The following is an 18,064-nucleotide window of genomic DNA, read 5'->3' on the forward strand; positions in this document are numbered from 1 at the left end:
TGACCCATAAGTACAAACGACTCATTATTGAAGCCGTCTATACTATCCCATTTTATAGGCGGCAAGTTATTGGAGTCATCTGTATAAATATTTTGTATAGACAGTTCAAAACTCGTCTGTACACATCTAATTTGTAAAGACTCTTTTTCACAGACGGTTTGGAAAAGCGTCCTGCACGGGGGTTTCAAATCGTCTGTATAAATATTTTCTCTAGTAATGCTGATATTTATATGTGTAGTTTAAATTTGACTTTCCGAGATCAAATATCAACTTTATTAATTAACATCAATTCCAATCATGATACAAACTTACAATGTTCATAAAAAATTGAAACGAAACAAAGCAAATGCGACTATTATAAACGCAACATATGCATAAGCGTGAAATTAAGGTTGTAAGCACATTGCAGTCGATGATCAAAAAGCTAGTAATTGACGACCCGGCAGTTTCGCCTGACCTCGCCGCCGCTGCCGGTTTTCACCTCGACGCTGGCCATCTTAACCATGGCTGCTTTGAACCTGTCCTCCCACCACCCGGGGATGTTGGCGTTGTCGGACACCATCTTCGCGGTCGCTGGCGACGTCAGGAGCGACGCGTCCGACGTGAAGAGCACCCGGTGTGCCTGCACGTTCCTGTAGTACTGGTTGTCCAAGTTGTCGGGCGTCACGACGTCCTGCACCACCGTGGGGTCGTTGCTCGAGCTTGGGTTCGCGGGGCACTGGCTCCTCAGGAAGTTGGCGAACCCAGCGTTGATGTCTGAGGGGACGGCGAGGCGGTCGGGGACGAAAGATGAGCAGTGGGATCGGCCGACGGTGTGCGCGCCCGAGAGCACGACCATGTCCTCGACGCCGAGGCCCTTGGCGGCGAAGCTGGCGACGAGCTGGGAGAGGCTGAAAATTGGCGGCGGGAGGAAGTCGAGGGTGCGGGAGGCGATGGAGACGCGCCCGTCGAGGCGGCCGGCTGGCATGTCGAAGTCGACCCTGCGGCCGCTGAGGAAGAAGGAGGCGTCACGGGCGGCGAAGGCAACGATGTCCGCGCAGGAGACGACGCCAGGGCAGGCCCTCTCGAGGGCTGCCTTGGCAGCATCGATGACCTCGAAGCCGCGGAGGCTGGGGTTGTTTGGCGGACCGAGCTTCTCCGGCTGCGGGTTGGCTGGCGTCGGGTCCAGGAGGACGGAGGCGTCACAGCCCTGCGTGTCACGGTGTCAGTGCAAGCCATCTGATGATTCTGAACCCTTGAAAATTTTTCTACTACTACATGTTGAAAAGTGCATGTGCATGCATCAACATGATGTGTAAATTGTAATGTACCTCGACGAAGCAATCGTGGAAGAGCATGCGGATGAGGCCGGCGCCGGTGCCGCGGTTCTGGAGGACAGCGGCTTTGACGGCGTGCTTGACGATGGCCTCGGCGTGCGGGCACTTGTCGTGGTAGTAGCCCACCTTGAGGCCGCACGTACCTGGGCTCGGAGGGTTATAGTGACCAGCTGCTGCTTGGCATGTCGCCGCCACGAGCAGCAACGCGCACGAGAGCAGAGTGGTCACCTTGCTCGCCATGCTTGCTCTGACCGTCTAATGTAACAAGCTTGTAGTGATTGCTGAGACTGAGGTGGTGAAGTCCTGCTGCTGCTCACGTCTATTTATAGTGTGTCAAGGCTTCTGAACGGGTGGCTTCTGAACGTTTGTTTATCTCAGCAAGTCGCGATGTCGAGCGAGCGAGCGCTAAATGTGGCTGAATGCATGGTTTAGTAGTACTACAGCTCACATTGTCGTTGACCACCACCGAATGCGATGTTAATCAGTTCGTTAAACCGGCCGGGCAGGTAAGTACGACGTGTTAATCTAAGTGCTTAACTAGTGCGATGTTATGCATGTGCTGCCAGGACAACGCATGATTGAAGAAATTAAAGCATCGACCGTGTACAGGCTAGGGACCAAAGTCAACGCATGGATTTGTTCGCTGCAGCTGGATTCTTAAAAGGTTTTATTAGGACGCTTGCGTGTGATGGATTACCTAGTTGACTTGTGATGGATTACCTAGTTGACTTACCAACACCTCATGTCGATGAGGTGTTGGTAAGTCGTCCGATCTCTCTTTTGTGAGTCCAAGACAATGATCTTGCTCAAGTCTGGATGGATGACAAGGAGGATCCAATGAGAACTGCAGAATATGTCACCATAGCAAATTAGTACTAGAATCGAGTTGCCCATAAAATGAGGACACCCTGGCGCGCAAACACGTACTCATAATTGTAGGGTAAGAGTATGAATTTCTTGTATTGGTGGTGAAGCAAACACTTCAATAAGTAGTCCTCAGTAAAGTCTGGATTCTCCCTTATAAGTTTTTGATTCACAAGCCCAGGATCGATGAATCCTACTTTCTTATCTAAGTCTTGTCTACATGCTTGGATCTCCATTCTACGAAAGAGAGAAGTTAGCTATGCAATTTCAAGGTACAAGATCATAAAACGTGAATTATATGCATAAGTCACTTACAGAGTCCACACTCTGACTATAGCCACGTCGAGGGCATCTGCCTTATACAATTCATAGAAGTCCTTGAAATACACCCAGAAGGAGCCATCCCCGTTGAGGAAATAATCATCTATATATCTTACGGGGAATGCCTGAAAATTCTGTCTGGAATGCTCCAAGTACCGTTGAAGTAATCGACGCATTTGAGTTGTAAGGTTTCTTTCTATATCTAGTTTGACCAAAGGTTTGGTCAACTCAAACGGCCATGTAACATCCATCTTTTGGATATCAGCTCCCACAGTAAGCTGTGCTAGTTTCTCTGCTGTTATTCTTGATTCAGCTAGGAAGTCCGCAATGCTTGGAGCATTCTTAATGATTGGATCTGACTTGCTCTTGGCCTGCTTCTTACTGATGCGTTCATAATCAGTTGGTGGCTTTCTTGAAGCTGCCCCCGTCTATTTTACTTTGGCCATTTTCGTGAAAAATTTCACGGCATCTTTAGGCACAATAGGCTTCGGTGGAGGTGGTGGAGGATGGAAATGAGACGTGACACTGGCATCCACAATCTTTTTGGTTTCCTCAGCAGTGAGTGAATAGACATCCTTGGGTTCCACCAACTTCTTAGATGCCACCGACTTTTTAGATGATGTCGTCTGCTTGGATGCAACGGAACCTGATCGAGTTTTTCGAGCAGGATGGGTTCTTGATGGTGCTGGCTTCTTGGACGATGGACTTCTTTGAGGCGATGGCTGAGGAGGTGGACTGCTTCTAGGAGATGGGTGAGGAGAGGGAGATGTAAGAGGCGATGACAGCCCAAGGTGTACTGGAGGATAGAGGTTCTCGGGAGCTGTCCCTAGTGGAAACACTATGTAGGCTTTCTCCCACGCGATGAATGTGTGCTTGTTCTCTCCTATAGTGCCCGCCCCCTCCTCTGCGGGGTAGTCCACCTCAACATGGTGGTACAAGTCAACTGTCTCGTCTACTTCAACGACTGCATAGCCCTCCCGGTATCAGACATCCGTGCAATTATTCATGGGAGCCACGGGGATAAGCCACGCCAGAAGCCACCTTGATGGTAATGTTCCTAGCACCAATGTGTAGCTCACACGGTGTCCATGCTATGATGAGGTCCACAGGATAAGTGATGGAGTCAGCTCCTGGAACTCCCGTAGACGCACAGCTACTCCGACAACCACCGGGGCTAGAGCGCGTACCATCAGGAGACGCTTTTGACCATTCCTGTTCGCTCACAATGGCACCCTATTGACGCATGAGGGCTTGGGACACTTCTTGTGCTATTATTTTCTTCTATATGTTCCCTCAAATTTTTTAGCTCTTGTTCAAGCATTTCCATCATCCTAGCTTGTTCTGCCTCTCGTTCTGCATCTCGCGCTACTTGGGATCTCTGACTCTTATAACTATCAACGTCGCCTAGGAATCCAAATTTTTAACCCATCACCCCAATGCCTTGTGTGCAACCACCGTGCTCCTTGTTTCCTAGGGTCAAGGTGAGCTTATCCCTATCCCTATCTAACTTGAAAGAGCCTTGTGAAGACTGCTCATGGACTTCGACAAGCTTTTTTGCAAGATCTTATGTTGCTTCCAGGTCTTTGGAGGTCGTAAAGGATAAGCTTCCATTAGACGAGTAAGAAGCACCCCTCCCAAGAAGGATGTGTGTCGATTATTCGCTCCAGCCCTTTGTCTCAAGCGTGACACCTCTCTCTCACAGTTCATCTAGCTGTTGTTGCCACTGCATTTCTTTTCTCACGTACCCACGACTGCCGATTCTATGGGGGTACAGGTTCTTCTTCGAGTTTGCTTTGTTCACCTCACTCAACCTCTGTGCTTCTTCCGATAACTTGTACTCCACAAAGGCTTGCCAATGATCTTCTAGTTGCGGGCATTTGCGGAAACCTGGCATTGTACCTTTCTGCACATACGTTCTATTTAGTGTCCCCTTCCAATTCTTAAATGAAAGGCCCATGATCATTAGCGTCTTACGCTTAACTATTTCCATATCTGTCTCTTCAGGGAAGTCAAACTTCTCTAATATCTTGGGCCACAAGATGTCGTTCTTGATCAAATTAGGAACCACATGCGGATCACCTCGTTCACCAGTCCATAATCTGTAGCTGATGAGCACATGATCCTTAACAGCAATCCCACATACTGATCTCTATGGCCCCAGAACTCTCTCTAGTGCAGTTGGCTCCCCTACTGGTGAGACCTTCGTGATCACAAATCATCCCGTAGGCATCTTCGAGGGACCTCGGACACGATTCGGCTCCTGAGATTGCTCATTGACCCTCCGAAGCATCAAGCATCTGCGTATAAGTGAAAAAACTATTGGGAACCTATACGAGAATATGTACAACAGATGCATTCATCTACTTATGAATTATCTCATTGCCTCCATAGGTGTCTGTTTGGTCCAGGTTGAGGTAGTGGCTCAGGCTACCTTCTTCAATGTTTGACGGCGGCACTACACCTCCTTCTAACACCTGGCCTGGATTGGCAGTTGGTGATGCCATCACTTCCTGGGAGTTCTAAATATGATGACGACGAGCGGTTGAGTATTCTACATATAAAGAGCAGAGGAAGGAGGAAGATAGAGATAAAGCCAATGAGGGAGGGAGGGAGGGAGGTTGTCGAAAGAGTGAGATAACCATGAAGGAATCGATAGGTTACGACCACGTTTTACAAAAAATGTCGCATCTTAGAAAGCAAAATAGGCATAAAGGTACTGACAGTTGACACATTGATCTTACAAGTCACATCATATTACATAGCAAAATAATGATGATTACAACCAGAACTAGGATTATGACATCTTTACACGTGAAATCACATTTCTTATTTTCAAAGTTAGCCAATTTTAACTCGGCTTGGATGACTTGACTGTTGTATGCCACAACAACTTTATGTTTGGACTTGTATCCTTTGTAACATGCTTCTTTGAATCCATTGACTTGTGCGTGGCATTCCTCCCAACTAGAGAACACTCCACTTTGCCGACCACGATGAACAACATACCATATCATAGCAGTCCTAAATTTCAGAGAATATGCAAAAATGATATACTACAAACCACACTAATACCAAACAATGTTACTGCGAAGAAAATATAGTGTTCATGTTACATTACAGCACAGTGGCTCTAGCAAATGGCCTTATTAGGACTTCAGTGCTGATTACCTATTTGGAGAGAAAGCATACTTCTCAAGTCAGCATTCATGTGCCAGTCCTATTAGTTCAGAGAGCAGCTTCTCTCAAGACGAGCTGGATGCCCTATCTGAGGTTGACCTCTAGAGTTTTCTTTTAGCCCAACCTAAAAGAAAACTCTTGAGGTCAATCTCAGATAGGGCGTCCAGCTCGTCTTGAGAGAAGCTGCTCTCTTAACTAGTAAGACTGGCACATAAATACTGACTTGAGAAGAATGCTTCCTCTCTAAATAGGCCATGTTGAAGCATCCTCGAGCCATATCATCATCGCCACTATATATTCTCCTATCACCATGCCACCCTTTGTACTTCTTCTATTTTTTCTACATGCATGACTCCAGCCTTGTGCAATACGTACATGAGTAGTATGCAATGCTTGGCAATGTGATTATTTTCTCCTAGGCAATGATCAAGTAGTGAACTCCCTTGTGAATTTTGGATTACAAGTTTCATTTGTATACAGATGCTGTTTGAATTGGATGACAATCTGACACATCAATCATACTTCATTTCTTCCTATTGGTTCTCAATAACCACATATCAAACTGCCTGATAATAACATGCATCAAGCAAACATCAGTCACAATTAACATACATGTGCTATGAAAATAATCACAATGGATGAAAATAAACTGCATCAGTGAAGAACAAACTGCATCAAGCAAACTGCCTGCTGGTTTTTGAACTCTAGCAGAACAAACTTTACACCACTACTAGGATAAACTGTGAAAACGGACCTCTGTTACCACTACCAATCACCAGCAATGTGGTAAAAAAAGAGGTTCTGCCAATGCGAGCGCAACATACATTCCCAAATGACTTATCACAAGCAAGGTTGGCAAGTAATCAACACTGTGAAAAGGGACCTCTGTTACCAATTCGGTCTGTTACCAATGCAACTATGATACATTATCATCTAGTTCTACTTCATTAATCACAATGGTGTTTCAATACAACTCATAGTTCACCCAATACCAAGTTCCAAACTGATAGCGGTCGGCGAGGCACCCAATACCAAGGAGGGCGGGGGATTTACCTTTGGTCTATTGGTCTGTGAGGTGGGTGGGCGCGGACGACGGCAGCACGAGCGGGACGGCGGTGTAGGGGATGAAGACGACGGTGTAGGGGACAGAGATGGCGGTGTAGGGGACGGGGGCATGGGGGGCGGCGGTGTAGGCGATGGAGACAGCGGCCTCAGCTCCGGTACAGGGACGGCGGGGCTCCGGGAACGGGGATGGCGAAGTCGGGGAGGATGCGGTGGGGACGGCGGCGTCGGGGAGGATGCAGCGGGGACGGCGGTGTCAGGGAGGAGCTGATAGTGTCGAGGAGGCGACGGTGTCGCGGAGGGCATAGGTAGGGCTCAATTTTTCTAAGTGTCAGAGGGCGAGCATCGAGCAATATAATATAGGGGAGGGCTTTCACTGCCGGCTCAATTTGGGCACCGGCAATGAAAGGGTACCTTCACTGCCGGCTCAATATAACGACCGATAGTGAAAAGGTACTTTCACTACCGGCTCAATTTGAGAGTCGGCACTGAAAGGGTACCTTCACTACCGGCTCAATATGACGATCGGTAGTGAAAGGTTAACTTCATCGGTAGTGAAAGTAATTTCACTGCCGACCTAATATGTCCACCAGCAGTGAAACTCCTTTCCCTGCTGGTGGCTTGCGGTGTAAATTTTTTTTCAAAGTTTCGCACACACGCGAAGAGACTCGAACCCACGACCTGCATAGGTAAGACCGAACAAAACGCTGCGCTACTCAAGTGATTTTGATTTAATTTGTACTATCTATACTTATTAACATTCTGTTGACCTAAAATCCTAATACGTATTTATTTAAATTTGAACTTGCTATATACCAAAATTATGTTTTGTATATATCTAAATTTCCTGGTTCAATTTTCTAATACAATAAATAAATAAAATAAATATGTTCATAACTATAGGTAATTCATTAAAAATTGAAAATAAATATGCTCATAACTATAGGTAATTCATTACAAATAAAAAATAGTAATACATAGCAATAGTGCTAGCTTGTGCTATTGCTAATTCATTATTAAAAATCAAAAATCAATATGCTCAATAATAAAGATATCTTCCACCATAAACTAGAAACTGAAGGTTCCATAACAAAAGTGAGGTATATTTATTGCATCTAAAACAAATTCATACATAGTAATTAATACAATTTAGCTACTTTGTCTTAACGATTCGCCCTTCATTATGATCACAGCGTATATAGAGAGGTTCATCAGTGCCTTCCATGGTACCTAGGTCGACGTCCTCTCCGAAAGGAGGTAGCACGTCAAATTGATTCTAGTCTTCCTTGTCAACAACATTCTCCACTCCGACAATCCTTCTTTTTCCTTGAAGAACCACGTGGCGCTCCTCCTTGTTAGCCGGGTATGGGTCCTTTACATAGAAGACTTGCATAACATCATTCGCAAGTATGAATTATTCTTCTCTATATCCAACGAGTTTTTAATCCACTGTAGTCATACCGTACTTATCGATCTTCACACCCCCTGGGAGTCTGACCCATTGGCACCGGAAAAGAGGAACCTTTAGCACTGCATAGTCAAGCTCCCAGATCTCCTCTACGAATCTGTAGTAGGTCTCCCTATTTCCATTGCAGTCGTAGGCATCTATACAGACACCGCTACTTTTCTTGGCGCTCTTATTATCCTGAGCTCTCGTATAAAATGTATATCCATGTATGTCACATCCTTGGAATGTGAAGATTGTAGTTGACAGTCCGTGAGCCAACATAGTCAACTGAGCACACTCTATCTGCTTATACATCACCTGTCTACGTAACCAGGCGCCAAAATGATCTTGGTGCTCTCGTGCGATCCAAACATCGGACTTCCCTGGGTTTATAGTGCGTAGAATCTTCTGGTGTTCTTCGACATATGGGTCCACTACAACTGGTTGTTGCAGAACTGTGAAATGTGCTTGCGTGAATGAAACGAGGTCGTTAGTGTGGAATGAGTTTGCACTTATCGTCCCTTTCCCCTGTAGCCTCCCCTCATGGCGAGATATAGGCACACCAATAGATTTGAGATTCATGTAGTCGACGCAGAAATCAATGACCTCCTCGGTTCCCCAGCCCTCGGCCATACAGCCTTCCAGCTGATTTTGGTTACGAACATGTTTGTTAAGAACTCCTATGAACCTCTCAAAAGGGTACATCTGATGGAGAAACACGGGGCCAAGAATCCGTATCTCTTTCACAATGTGAACAATGAGATGCACCATGATATCAAAGAATGATGGAGGGAACAACGCCTCAAGCTGGGGTAGACTCCCGACCACGTCTTCCTGTAGCTTATCTAGCTTGGTCGGATCGATGGCCTTCTGTGATATCGCGTTGAAGAATGAACACAGTTTTATGATTGGGGTTCGGACCTTCGACGGCAGAATACCTCTAATTGCAATTGGAAGCATCTGTGTCATCATCACATGACAATCATGAGACTTCATACCAGTTAATTTCAAATCTTTCATGTTTACTAGTCCCTTTATGTTGGCGGAGTAACCCGATGGAACTTTGATCCATGCAAGCACTTGCACATTGCAATTTTCTCCGCCTTGCTCATACTGTAGCTAGCGGGACCAAGATATTTATCGCCTTCTTCCACATCTTCGGGATGTAGATCCTGTCTGAGTTTCAAACATTTCAGGTCCTTCTGTGCTTGGAGTGTATCCTTTGTTTTGCCTGGTATGTCTAGTAACGTACCAATCAAGCTATCACACACATTCTTCGCAATGTGCATGACATCGATTGCGTGTCGAACCACCAAATCCGGCCAATAAGCTAAGTTGTAAAAAATAGATTTTTTTTAACATAAGAGCCCTAAGATTTGATTTCGGAACCGGTGTACTCCCGCGTCCCTTTCCAAGGATAACCCTAAGTCTCTTTACCATGTCATATACCTGTCTCCCAGTGCGATGCTTAGGAGGATAAAGTTCTCTCGTTTGTATGCATCCCATACCTACACACCATCGTTCTATAATATTACAAGATCTTCAATTAATGGTTTCAGTTAGACATTGACATCGTTGCCAGGTTGCCTCACCCTGGTATCAGCACCAGCATCATAATGTACTTCTGCTTCATACACAACCAAGGAGGAAGGTTATAGATACATATAGTCACATGTCAAGTCCTATGACTACTGATCATGTTGCCAAATGGATTCATCCCATCCATACTCAACCCAAATCTTATATTCCTCACATCTTCTACAAATGACTCCTTGTATTTCCTATCGATGTTTCTCCACTACGTAGAATCAGCGGGATGTCTCAGCATTCCATCATCCTTGCGCTGCTCTGCGTGCCAACGCATCAGTTCAGTATGCCTTTTGTTCGCGAAAAAATGCTCCAAACGGGGCACTATAGAAAAATACCACATCACCTTGACGGGAGGCCTTTTATTCTTTCCTTCACCATCGATATCATCACGGTCACACTTTTACCATGATGCACCACTGACGAGACACGCTTCCAAGTCTGCTTGTTCTCTGTGATACAACATGCAATTATTTGGACATGCATGTATTTTCTGCACTTCCAACTCTAATGGGCACACAACCTGCTTGGCCTGGTACGTGTTTTCTAGCAGAAAATTTTCCTTTGGAAAGCAATTTCTGCATAATAGTAACAACTCTGTGAAGCTTGTATCAGACCATCCGTTGCTTGCCTTCAATTGCAGCAGTGAAAGCATAGTACGCAACTTTGTGTGCTCCCTCTCGCAGCTCGGGAACAACGGTGTTTTAGAGTCCTCTACCATACACTGGAACATTTGAAACTCTCTTTGGTGAAGTTCACCTCCCCATCGCGCAACATCTGCTCCAGATCATCGGCGTCAGTGTCGGCCAACATCTCCTCTAGATCATCATCAACCAACATATCTCTGGCAGGGGGCATATCGGTGCGCAAGTCTTCGTCTTATCTGCCAATGTATTGCACTTCATGTATGATCTCAGCTTCACCGTGCTCAGTCCAATGAGTATAGCCAGGCATAAAGCCCCTTGGCATCAAGTGGGAATGTATCTGCTGGGTGGTGAAAAACTGCTTCTTGTTCTCGCAATCGACGCATGGACAACACATGTATTGAGACTGTGTTTTTAACTTGTGCACTGCGGTTTGTACCAGAAAATAATCCACGCCGTTCTTGTACTCTGCGCTCACACGGCTCACATCGTATATCCATCTTCTGTCCATCTACAATTATATCATTATTGTAAATACAAATTCATAACATCTAGAAAATTTTACGATCACCAACAAATAAATTACCTCGACATCTACTACCGGTAATTGGCCCAGGTTAGAGGAGTCGCCTTTTTATGCTTTCGCGTACGCTTCCGATGAGTATTTGTTGGTTCCATCCCTAGAAATTTTCTTTATTATTCAACCCTTTTGTAGGACTAATTAATTAAAAAAATACTCATACATAAAGTTTATATATTGGATCTTGCTAATTAAATAAAATATAAAATATATAATTGGATCTTGCTACATACCTAAATATCATGGAGAACTTTTCTAATTCATTAAAAATCAAAATAAATACGCTCATACCTAAAGTTTTCATATAGGAGCATGCTAATTAATTTAAATATAAAAATATAATTAGAGCTTGCAACGTACCTAAATATCATGTCTAATTTTTCCAATTCATTATAAATCAAAAATAAATATGCTCATACCTAAAGTTTCTATATAGGAGCTTGCTAAATTAATTAAAAAATAAATATGATCAAACCTATAGCTAATGTAAATTAATAATAAAGACACCTTCCACCATAAGCTAATAATTGAAGCTTCCGTATAATAAATGAGATATAATTGTATCTACATTATCTTAAAACATCATGGCCATAGGTGCATCTTCATCTTTTCAAAATATAGAGCAATTTAGCAAATAAAATTCAACTAGAAATGGATTGAAGATGAAGTTACATACCCTGGAATACCTAGGACATGTTGGAATACCTAGGACATGAGGATTCCTTAAAATTTTGAAGCCACTAAGAACTTGGTGACCAAAAATGGCCGCCACCGAGTAAACAAAGCTCCTCTCTGTTGTGTGCTCAGGCTTGGGTAAGGAGAGTGCGACTTTTATATAGTCGAGAGATCACTGCTGACTCATATAACAAGTCGGTAGTGATGCCTTGCTATCACTATCGGTCGGTGGATTAAACCGGCAATGAAGATGGAGCAAGGCATCACTACCGGCTCAAGCTAACAGCTGGCAGTGATGCCCTTATCAATGCTTGTTCGTAAGCCACAATGACTGAATTTTCCCCACGCCGCTTATGAAACAGCAGTGATTCTCCATCACTGTCAGCCCATTAGGAACCAGCAGTGATGGGCTGGTATATATAGGGGTTTATGTAGTAGTGGGTATTCGTAAGACTTAATCCATAATAGGTACATATAATAGCCCGACTCCATAGATGATGCATTGAGCCACTAGCAAGGAGTAGACCACAAGGTTAAGTAAATTCGTATGCGTAAGCAACCTTAACACCTATATGTGAGTGCCTAAACTTAACCACAAACCTGTCTACTCTGTAACCATTGATTTGCATATAAACGTAACTGGAACTATCTCATGAACATAACTGTAAAACGAACCATCTCAAACCCATCTCATCCAAACATACCACACATCCCACATTCGCAACTCTACGACTGCTGCAAATGGACAGAAACGTGCTCATGACCAAAAGCACGGTAATTCAAATTGTTCTTACGCCCTACATGGGGTACAACTTTACCCACATTACTCGAGGACCATACGGCTTCAGTGGCTATACAAGCCCACCAAAGGGTGTACTCATGCCAATGTTTCCCAATTAGCCCAACCAATTGGATCAAACATCGCTCGATGCGGAACCCACTTAGGTTAACTCCCAAACTAACCACAAGTGTCTCTACAAGCTCACCCGCTTACATCGTCAATGTGCAAGCCCAAATGATCACAACTACAGAGATATTCGGCTTATCTTACTATTAGATCAATATGTAGTTAGTACAGAAAGTTCTAGAGCTAACTGTAATAATGGACGGTGCTTAAACGATATAAGCGATCTATGGTATCCGAGTTCCTCTCCTGAACTACACCGAGGAACTCCTCCAGTGCAGAAGATACCCTTAACACCGCCCATATCCCGTCTCATTCTCACACCTCATACAACTCACATCATTATCATTGTGTTTGTAAACAACAACTAAGCTCTAAGCTCACGAATAATGGTTACACAATCGCTGGACTTCCACCGGAATCTATACATAGCTAAGCATTTCGAATAACTATTAAATTAGATACCAATAATATTATCAATGCTATAAATGCTATAAAGATATAGATAATCAACGCACTCAACTTAAAAGTAATGCAATTCATCAAGTCGCCGTGCATGTCGAGCGAGCGAGTGCTGAATGTGGCTGCATGCATGGTTCAGTAGTACAGCGCTCACACTGTCGTTGACCACCGCCGATGCGATGTTAATCAGTTCGTTAAACCGGCCGGGCAGATAAGTACGACGTGTTAATCTAAGTGCTTAACTAGTGCGACGTTATGCATGTGCTGCCAGGACAACGCATGATTGAAGAAATTAAAGCATCGACCGTGTACAGGCTAGGGACCAAAGTCAACGCATGGATTTGTTCGCTGCAGTTGCATTCTTAAAAGGCATTATTTGGACGCTTGCGTGTGATGGATTACCTAGTTGACTTGTGTATTTTATTTTATTTTGCCTATTATTTGAAATTGCATGGTATATATGCGTACGTTTGAAACAGACGCGCATGGGCAGGTCCAACAACTGGCTGGCCAGCCGAAAAATAAAATACAAAGCTACAAAACGAACATAAAAAGAACGGCAAACAACATTTGCAATCAACTTCACAACATAAAAATATACAAAAAAAAAGCACACAGATCGGGAATTTTTTTTTATCTATTTGAGTTAATTCCTACATTCCGAGATGCAATATACGAAAATAACTTCTGCAACAAAATTCAATAACATCTAAAACACTCAATTTGAACGTCTGAAACATTAGAGATGTGAAAATATAGGAATTAACTCAAATAGATAATTTTTTTTGTCTGCGTAAGAGATTCCGGGATGCAACATTCTCAAAGAACTTCTGCAACAAATTTTCATAACGTCTGAAACATTAAATTTGAACGTCTGAAACATTGGAGATATATAGGAATTAACTCAAATAGATAATTTTTTCAGGTCTAGATTTATACGCAAGAGATTCTTGGGATGCAACATACGAAAATAACTATAGTAACAAATTTTCATAACATCTGAAATATTAAATTTGAACGTCTAAAATATTAAAAATGCAAAAATATTTTTAGACCGATCCGATAATACTATGGACCGAGGGGGCCATCTGTCCGATATATCAAACGCGTGAAGAGAGCATTTCCGTAAAAAGAATCAAACAATCAACCGATGCATGCACACAAAGACAAAGTTTTAGGTTGGTTCAGTTCAATAATGGTGATGGATATGTCGACTTGCACAAGTTTCCGAGAAGCTTTCTGTGGGATTCATTGATTGCTGGCTACTGCTCTAGTTCATATATGCACGAATTATGCGTAGTCTTGTCTCTCATATATAGTATCTGTCTAATTTATTGAATTAATTAATTAATTTATGTATATATATATATGTGTGTCTAGAAGTTTGCTTGTTGTTTGAGAAAAATTCAGAGTTCACTTTTCAAAAAATGAGTAAAGTTCAAGTAAGTTGAAATCACCAAATTAAATCCTATATTTAGCATTTTAACTCAAAATTTTACCTTAAAAACTAAAGTTGATCTTATCCCTTAATTTTGATTTTTAATGAATTTAGGTATGTAGCAAGATCTAATTGTATTTTGATATTTTATTTAATTAGCAAACTTTAATATAGAAACTTTATGTATGAGTGTATTTTTTTTTCCTTAATGAGTCACAGATAAGGAGTTGAATAGTAAATTTTTTTTTTAGGAATGACATCAATAAATACTCATCTGAAACGAACGCGAAAGTATGTAAAAGGCGGCTCCTCCAACCAGAGCCAATTATCGGTAGGAGATGACAACATAATTTATTTATTGGTGATCCCAAAATCTTCTAGATGTTATGAATTTGGATTATAATAATGATATAATTGTAGATGGACAGAAGATGGATGTAAGATGTGAGCCGTGTGAGCAAAAAGTATAAGAACGACGTAGATTGTTTCCTGGTACAAGTCGCAACACATAAGTCAAATACACATTCTCAATACATGTGCTGTCCATGCATCTACGAGAATAAGAAGCAGTTTTCCACCACCTAGCAGATACATTCCTACTTGATGCCAAGAGGCTTTATGCCTGGCTATACTCGTTGGACCGAGCACGGTGAAGCTGAGATTATATAGGAAGGGCAATACATTGCAGAGAAAACAAAGACTTGTGCACCGATATGTCGGCTAACGAATACATTGATATACCGTCTGCTGGAGATATGTTGGTCGATAATGATCTATAGGAGATGTTGGCCGACACCGACTCTAACACTGACGCTGATGATCTAGAGTAGATGTTGCATGATGGGGAGGAGAACTTCACCAATGAACATAAAGTTGCGTACCGTTCTTTCACTGCTACAATTGAAGGCAAGCAACAGGTAGTATGATATAAGCTTCAGAGTTATTACTGTTCCAGCAGAAATTGCTTCCAAAAGGAAATGTGCTGCCAGAAAATACGTACCAAGCCAAGCAGGTTGTGTGCCTGTTAGGGTTGGAAGTACAGAAAATATATGCATGTCCAAACGATTGCATGTTGTATCGCGGAGAGCATACAGACTTGGAAGTGTGTCTCGTCTATGGTGCATCAGGGTACAAGCGTGGCCATGATGATATCGATGGTGAAGGAAAGAATAAATGACCTCCCAGCAAGGTGATGTGGTATTTTCTTATAGTCCCCCATTTAGAGCGTTTAATCGCGAACAAAAGGCATGCCAAACTGATGCGATACACGTCGAGGAGTGCAAGGATGATGGAATGCTGAGACACCCTGCTGATTCTACGCAATGGAGAAACATTGATAGGAAATACAAGGAGTCATTTGCAAAAGATATGAGGAATATAAGATTTGGGTTGAGTACGGATGGGATGAATCCATTTGGCAACATGATCAGTAGTCATAGGACTTGACATGTGACTCTATGTATCTATAACCTTTCTCCTTGGTTGTGTATGAAGCAGAAGTACATTATGATGCTGGTGCTGATACCAGGGGTGAGGCAACCTGGCAACGATGTCAATGTCTAACTGAAACCATTAATTGAAGATCTTGTAATATTATAGAACGATGGTGTGTAGGTATGGGATGCATACAAACGAGAGAACTTTATCCTACACTCAGTGCTGTTCGTAACAATCCAAGATTGGCCAGCACTTGGCAACCTATCAGGCTAGACTGTCAAAGGCTACTATAGATGCGTGCATTGTTTGGATGAAACAGAGAGCTTGTGGCTGAAGAATAGCCGAAAAATGGTGTACCTAGGTCATCGTAAATTTCTTTGCAAGGATCACTCGTACCATAGCAACAAGAGAGCTTTTGATGAGAAAGTTGAGACTCGATCACCTCCTAAGCATCACACGGGGAGACAGGTATATGAGATGGTAAAGGGACTTAGGGTTATCCTTGGAAAAGGATGCGGGAGTACACCAGTTCTAAAATCTAGTCTTAGATCTCTTATGTTAAAAAAGAAATCTATTTTTTATGACTTAGCTTATTGGCCGGATTTGGTGGTTCAACATGCAGTTGATGTCATGCACATTGACAAGAACGTGTGTGATAGCTTGATTGGTACATTACTAGACATACTTGGCAAAATAAAGGGTACACTCCAAGCACGGAAGGTCCTGAATATTTCAAACTCAGATAGGATCTACATCCCGAAGATATGGAAGAAGGTGACAAATATCTTCGTCCAGCTAGCTACAGTTTGAGCAATGCGAAGAAAATTGCAATGTGCAAGTGCTTGCATGGAATCAAAGTTCCATCCGGTAAGGCCAAACCACAAAACTGTCTTGCACACTTCTTAAAGTGTGACTCCTTTCCACTTGCTCTGACCTCAAGCAAGCATCCCGATGTTGATGTGTGTACTCCATCTTGCAATATTGACCATCGGCAAGTCTCTCTGCTCCTGATCCCTCAGGCCATGTTGTCACTTGCACCGGCATCCAATACGCTTGACTTTATCAACATACCGTCTTTATCCATCTTCGCATGCATTTGTTGACCTCCATATGCACAGCTAGGATCACCCATGACCCCACCTGATCCCTTCGATTGTCCAGCACCAAGCACCTCGCTTGGCTTCGATCATCCCGCCGTCGGTCGCCAAGTTGCATCCATCACCTGCACAACATGAGACAAGGAACATGTATTTCTAACACCATTTAACTCCATCACAATTTAGTCAAAATCAAAATCCTTGCAGAAATGACACATCTCTGAAAAATCGTGAACGCCAGATGATACAGTGTTCGCTCCTCCGGAGTGTTGGACCATCCGGCATGTTCAACTCAGTAGACCAGGCCGCCTAAAATCCTCTTTGCATGAAATAGTTCAGCATGTATTCATGTCCATTGCCAGACCATCTGGCATTTCCATTCTTGCCGGAACCCGTTTTGCACCATCTCTAGAAACATTACTTAGGAGAAGCATCCGGCGTACACATTGCCCAGTGCCAGACCATCTGGTGTATACTTCAATTCTTACTTCTTCATTGAAGTGCTCCATCGTGTACTGCATATGAACGTCGGACCATCTGGCATGTTCATTTTCCTCAGTGTTGGGTCATTCGGCGTGTTCAATTTTCCTAGACTTAGAGATAAACACGCCAACTCCATTTTCTCTATAACTTTGATTAGTTATGATCACAATTGCAGTACAAAAAAAATACCCATGCAATATCAAAATCATCAAACCAAATCAACACCATTGTCAATCACTCGTCACATACGAACCAAGACATATTTTTTTGCCTGCAGTCTGATCGCTAGGCTGCGGCCTGACTGCTGACACTTGCATAGAATGCGTTGTAAGTTGTGAGCTAGGCTACATTCTTGTGTATGTTTCACTACAAATGTCGATCCTTGTCTTTATGCCCTGAAGATTGTCGTAGCCACAGATCTCCTGAACGTTCCCGTCATGTGTGAGTTTTCTGATGTCTTCCGAGAAGAACTATCAGGGATGCCACTCGACCGAGCAGTAAAATTCTCTATTGATCTTTTGCTCAGTACAACCCTGATTTCAAAGAGGTCCTATAGGATGTCGCCAAATA

General features: G+C 43.2%; 1 protein-coding gene across 1 annotated transcript; it reads right to left on the reverse strand.

The window, feature by feature from the left end:
- Positions 1 to 280: 280 nt before the first annotated feature.
- LOC133914308 (peroxidase 2-like) lies at positions 281 to 1,594 on the reverse strand. Its single transcript, XM_062357430.1, has 2 exons — positions 1,311 to 1,594; positions 281 to 1,189 (listed from the first exon to the last, which is right to left on the reverse strand). Exons 1-2 carry the CDS (start codon positions 1,554 to 1,556, stop codon positions 425 to 427), a joined length of 1,011 nt encoding a protein of 336 aa, XP_062213414.1. The 5' UTR covers positions 1,557 to 1,594; the 3' UTR covers positions 281 to 424.
- Between the last annotated feature and the right edge of the window lie 16,470 nt (positions 1,595 to 18,064).

Source organism: Phragmites australis, chromosome 4 (genome assembly GCF_958298935.1).
Source record: "Phragmites australis chromosome 4, lpPhrAust1.1, whole genome shotgun sequence".
Taxonomy (NCBI): Eukaryota; Viridiplantae; Streptophyta; class Magnoliopsida; order Poales; family Poaceae; genus Phragmites; species Phragmites australis.

What these genes read in the sequence shown, in the direction of transcription:
- LOC133914308 (XM_062357430.1), bottom strand. Translation starts at nt 1,556, where the DNA reads ATGGCGAGCAAGGTGACCACTCTGCTCTCGTGCGCGTTGCTGCTCGTG. An exon ending in TCCACGATTGCTTCGTCGAG is followed by an intron (nt 1,190 to 1,310) that starts GTACATTACAAT and finishes CGTGACACGCAG; the next exon opens with GGCTGTGACGCCTCCGTCCT.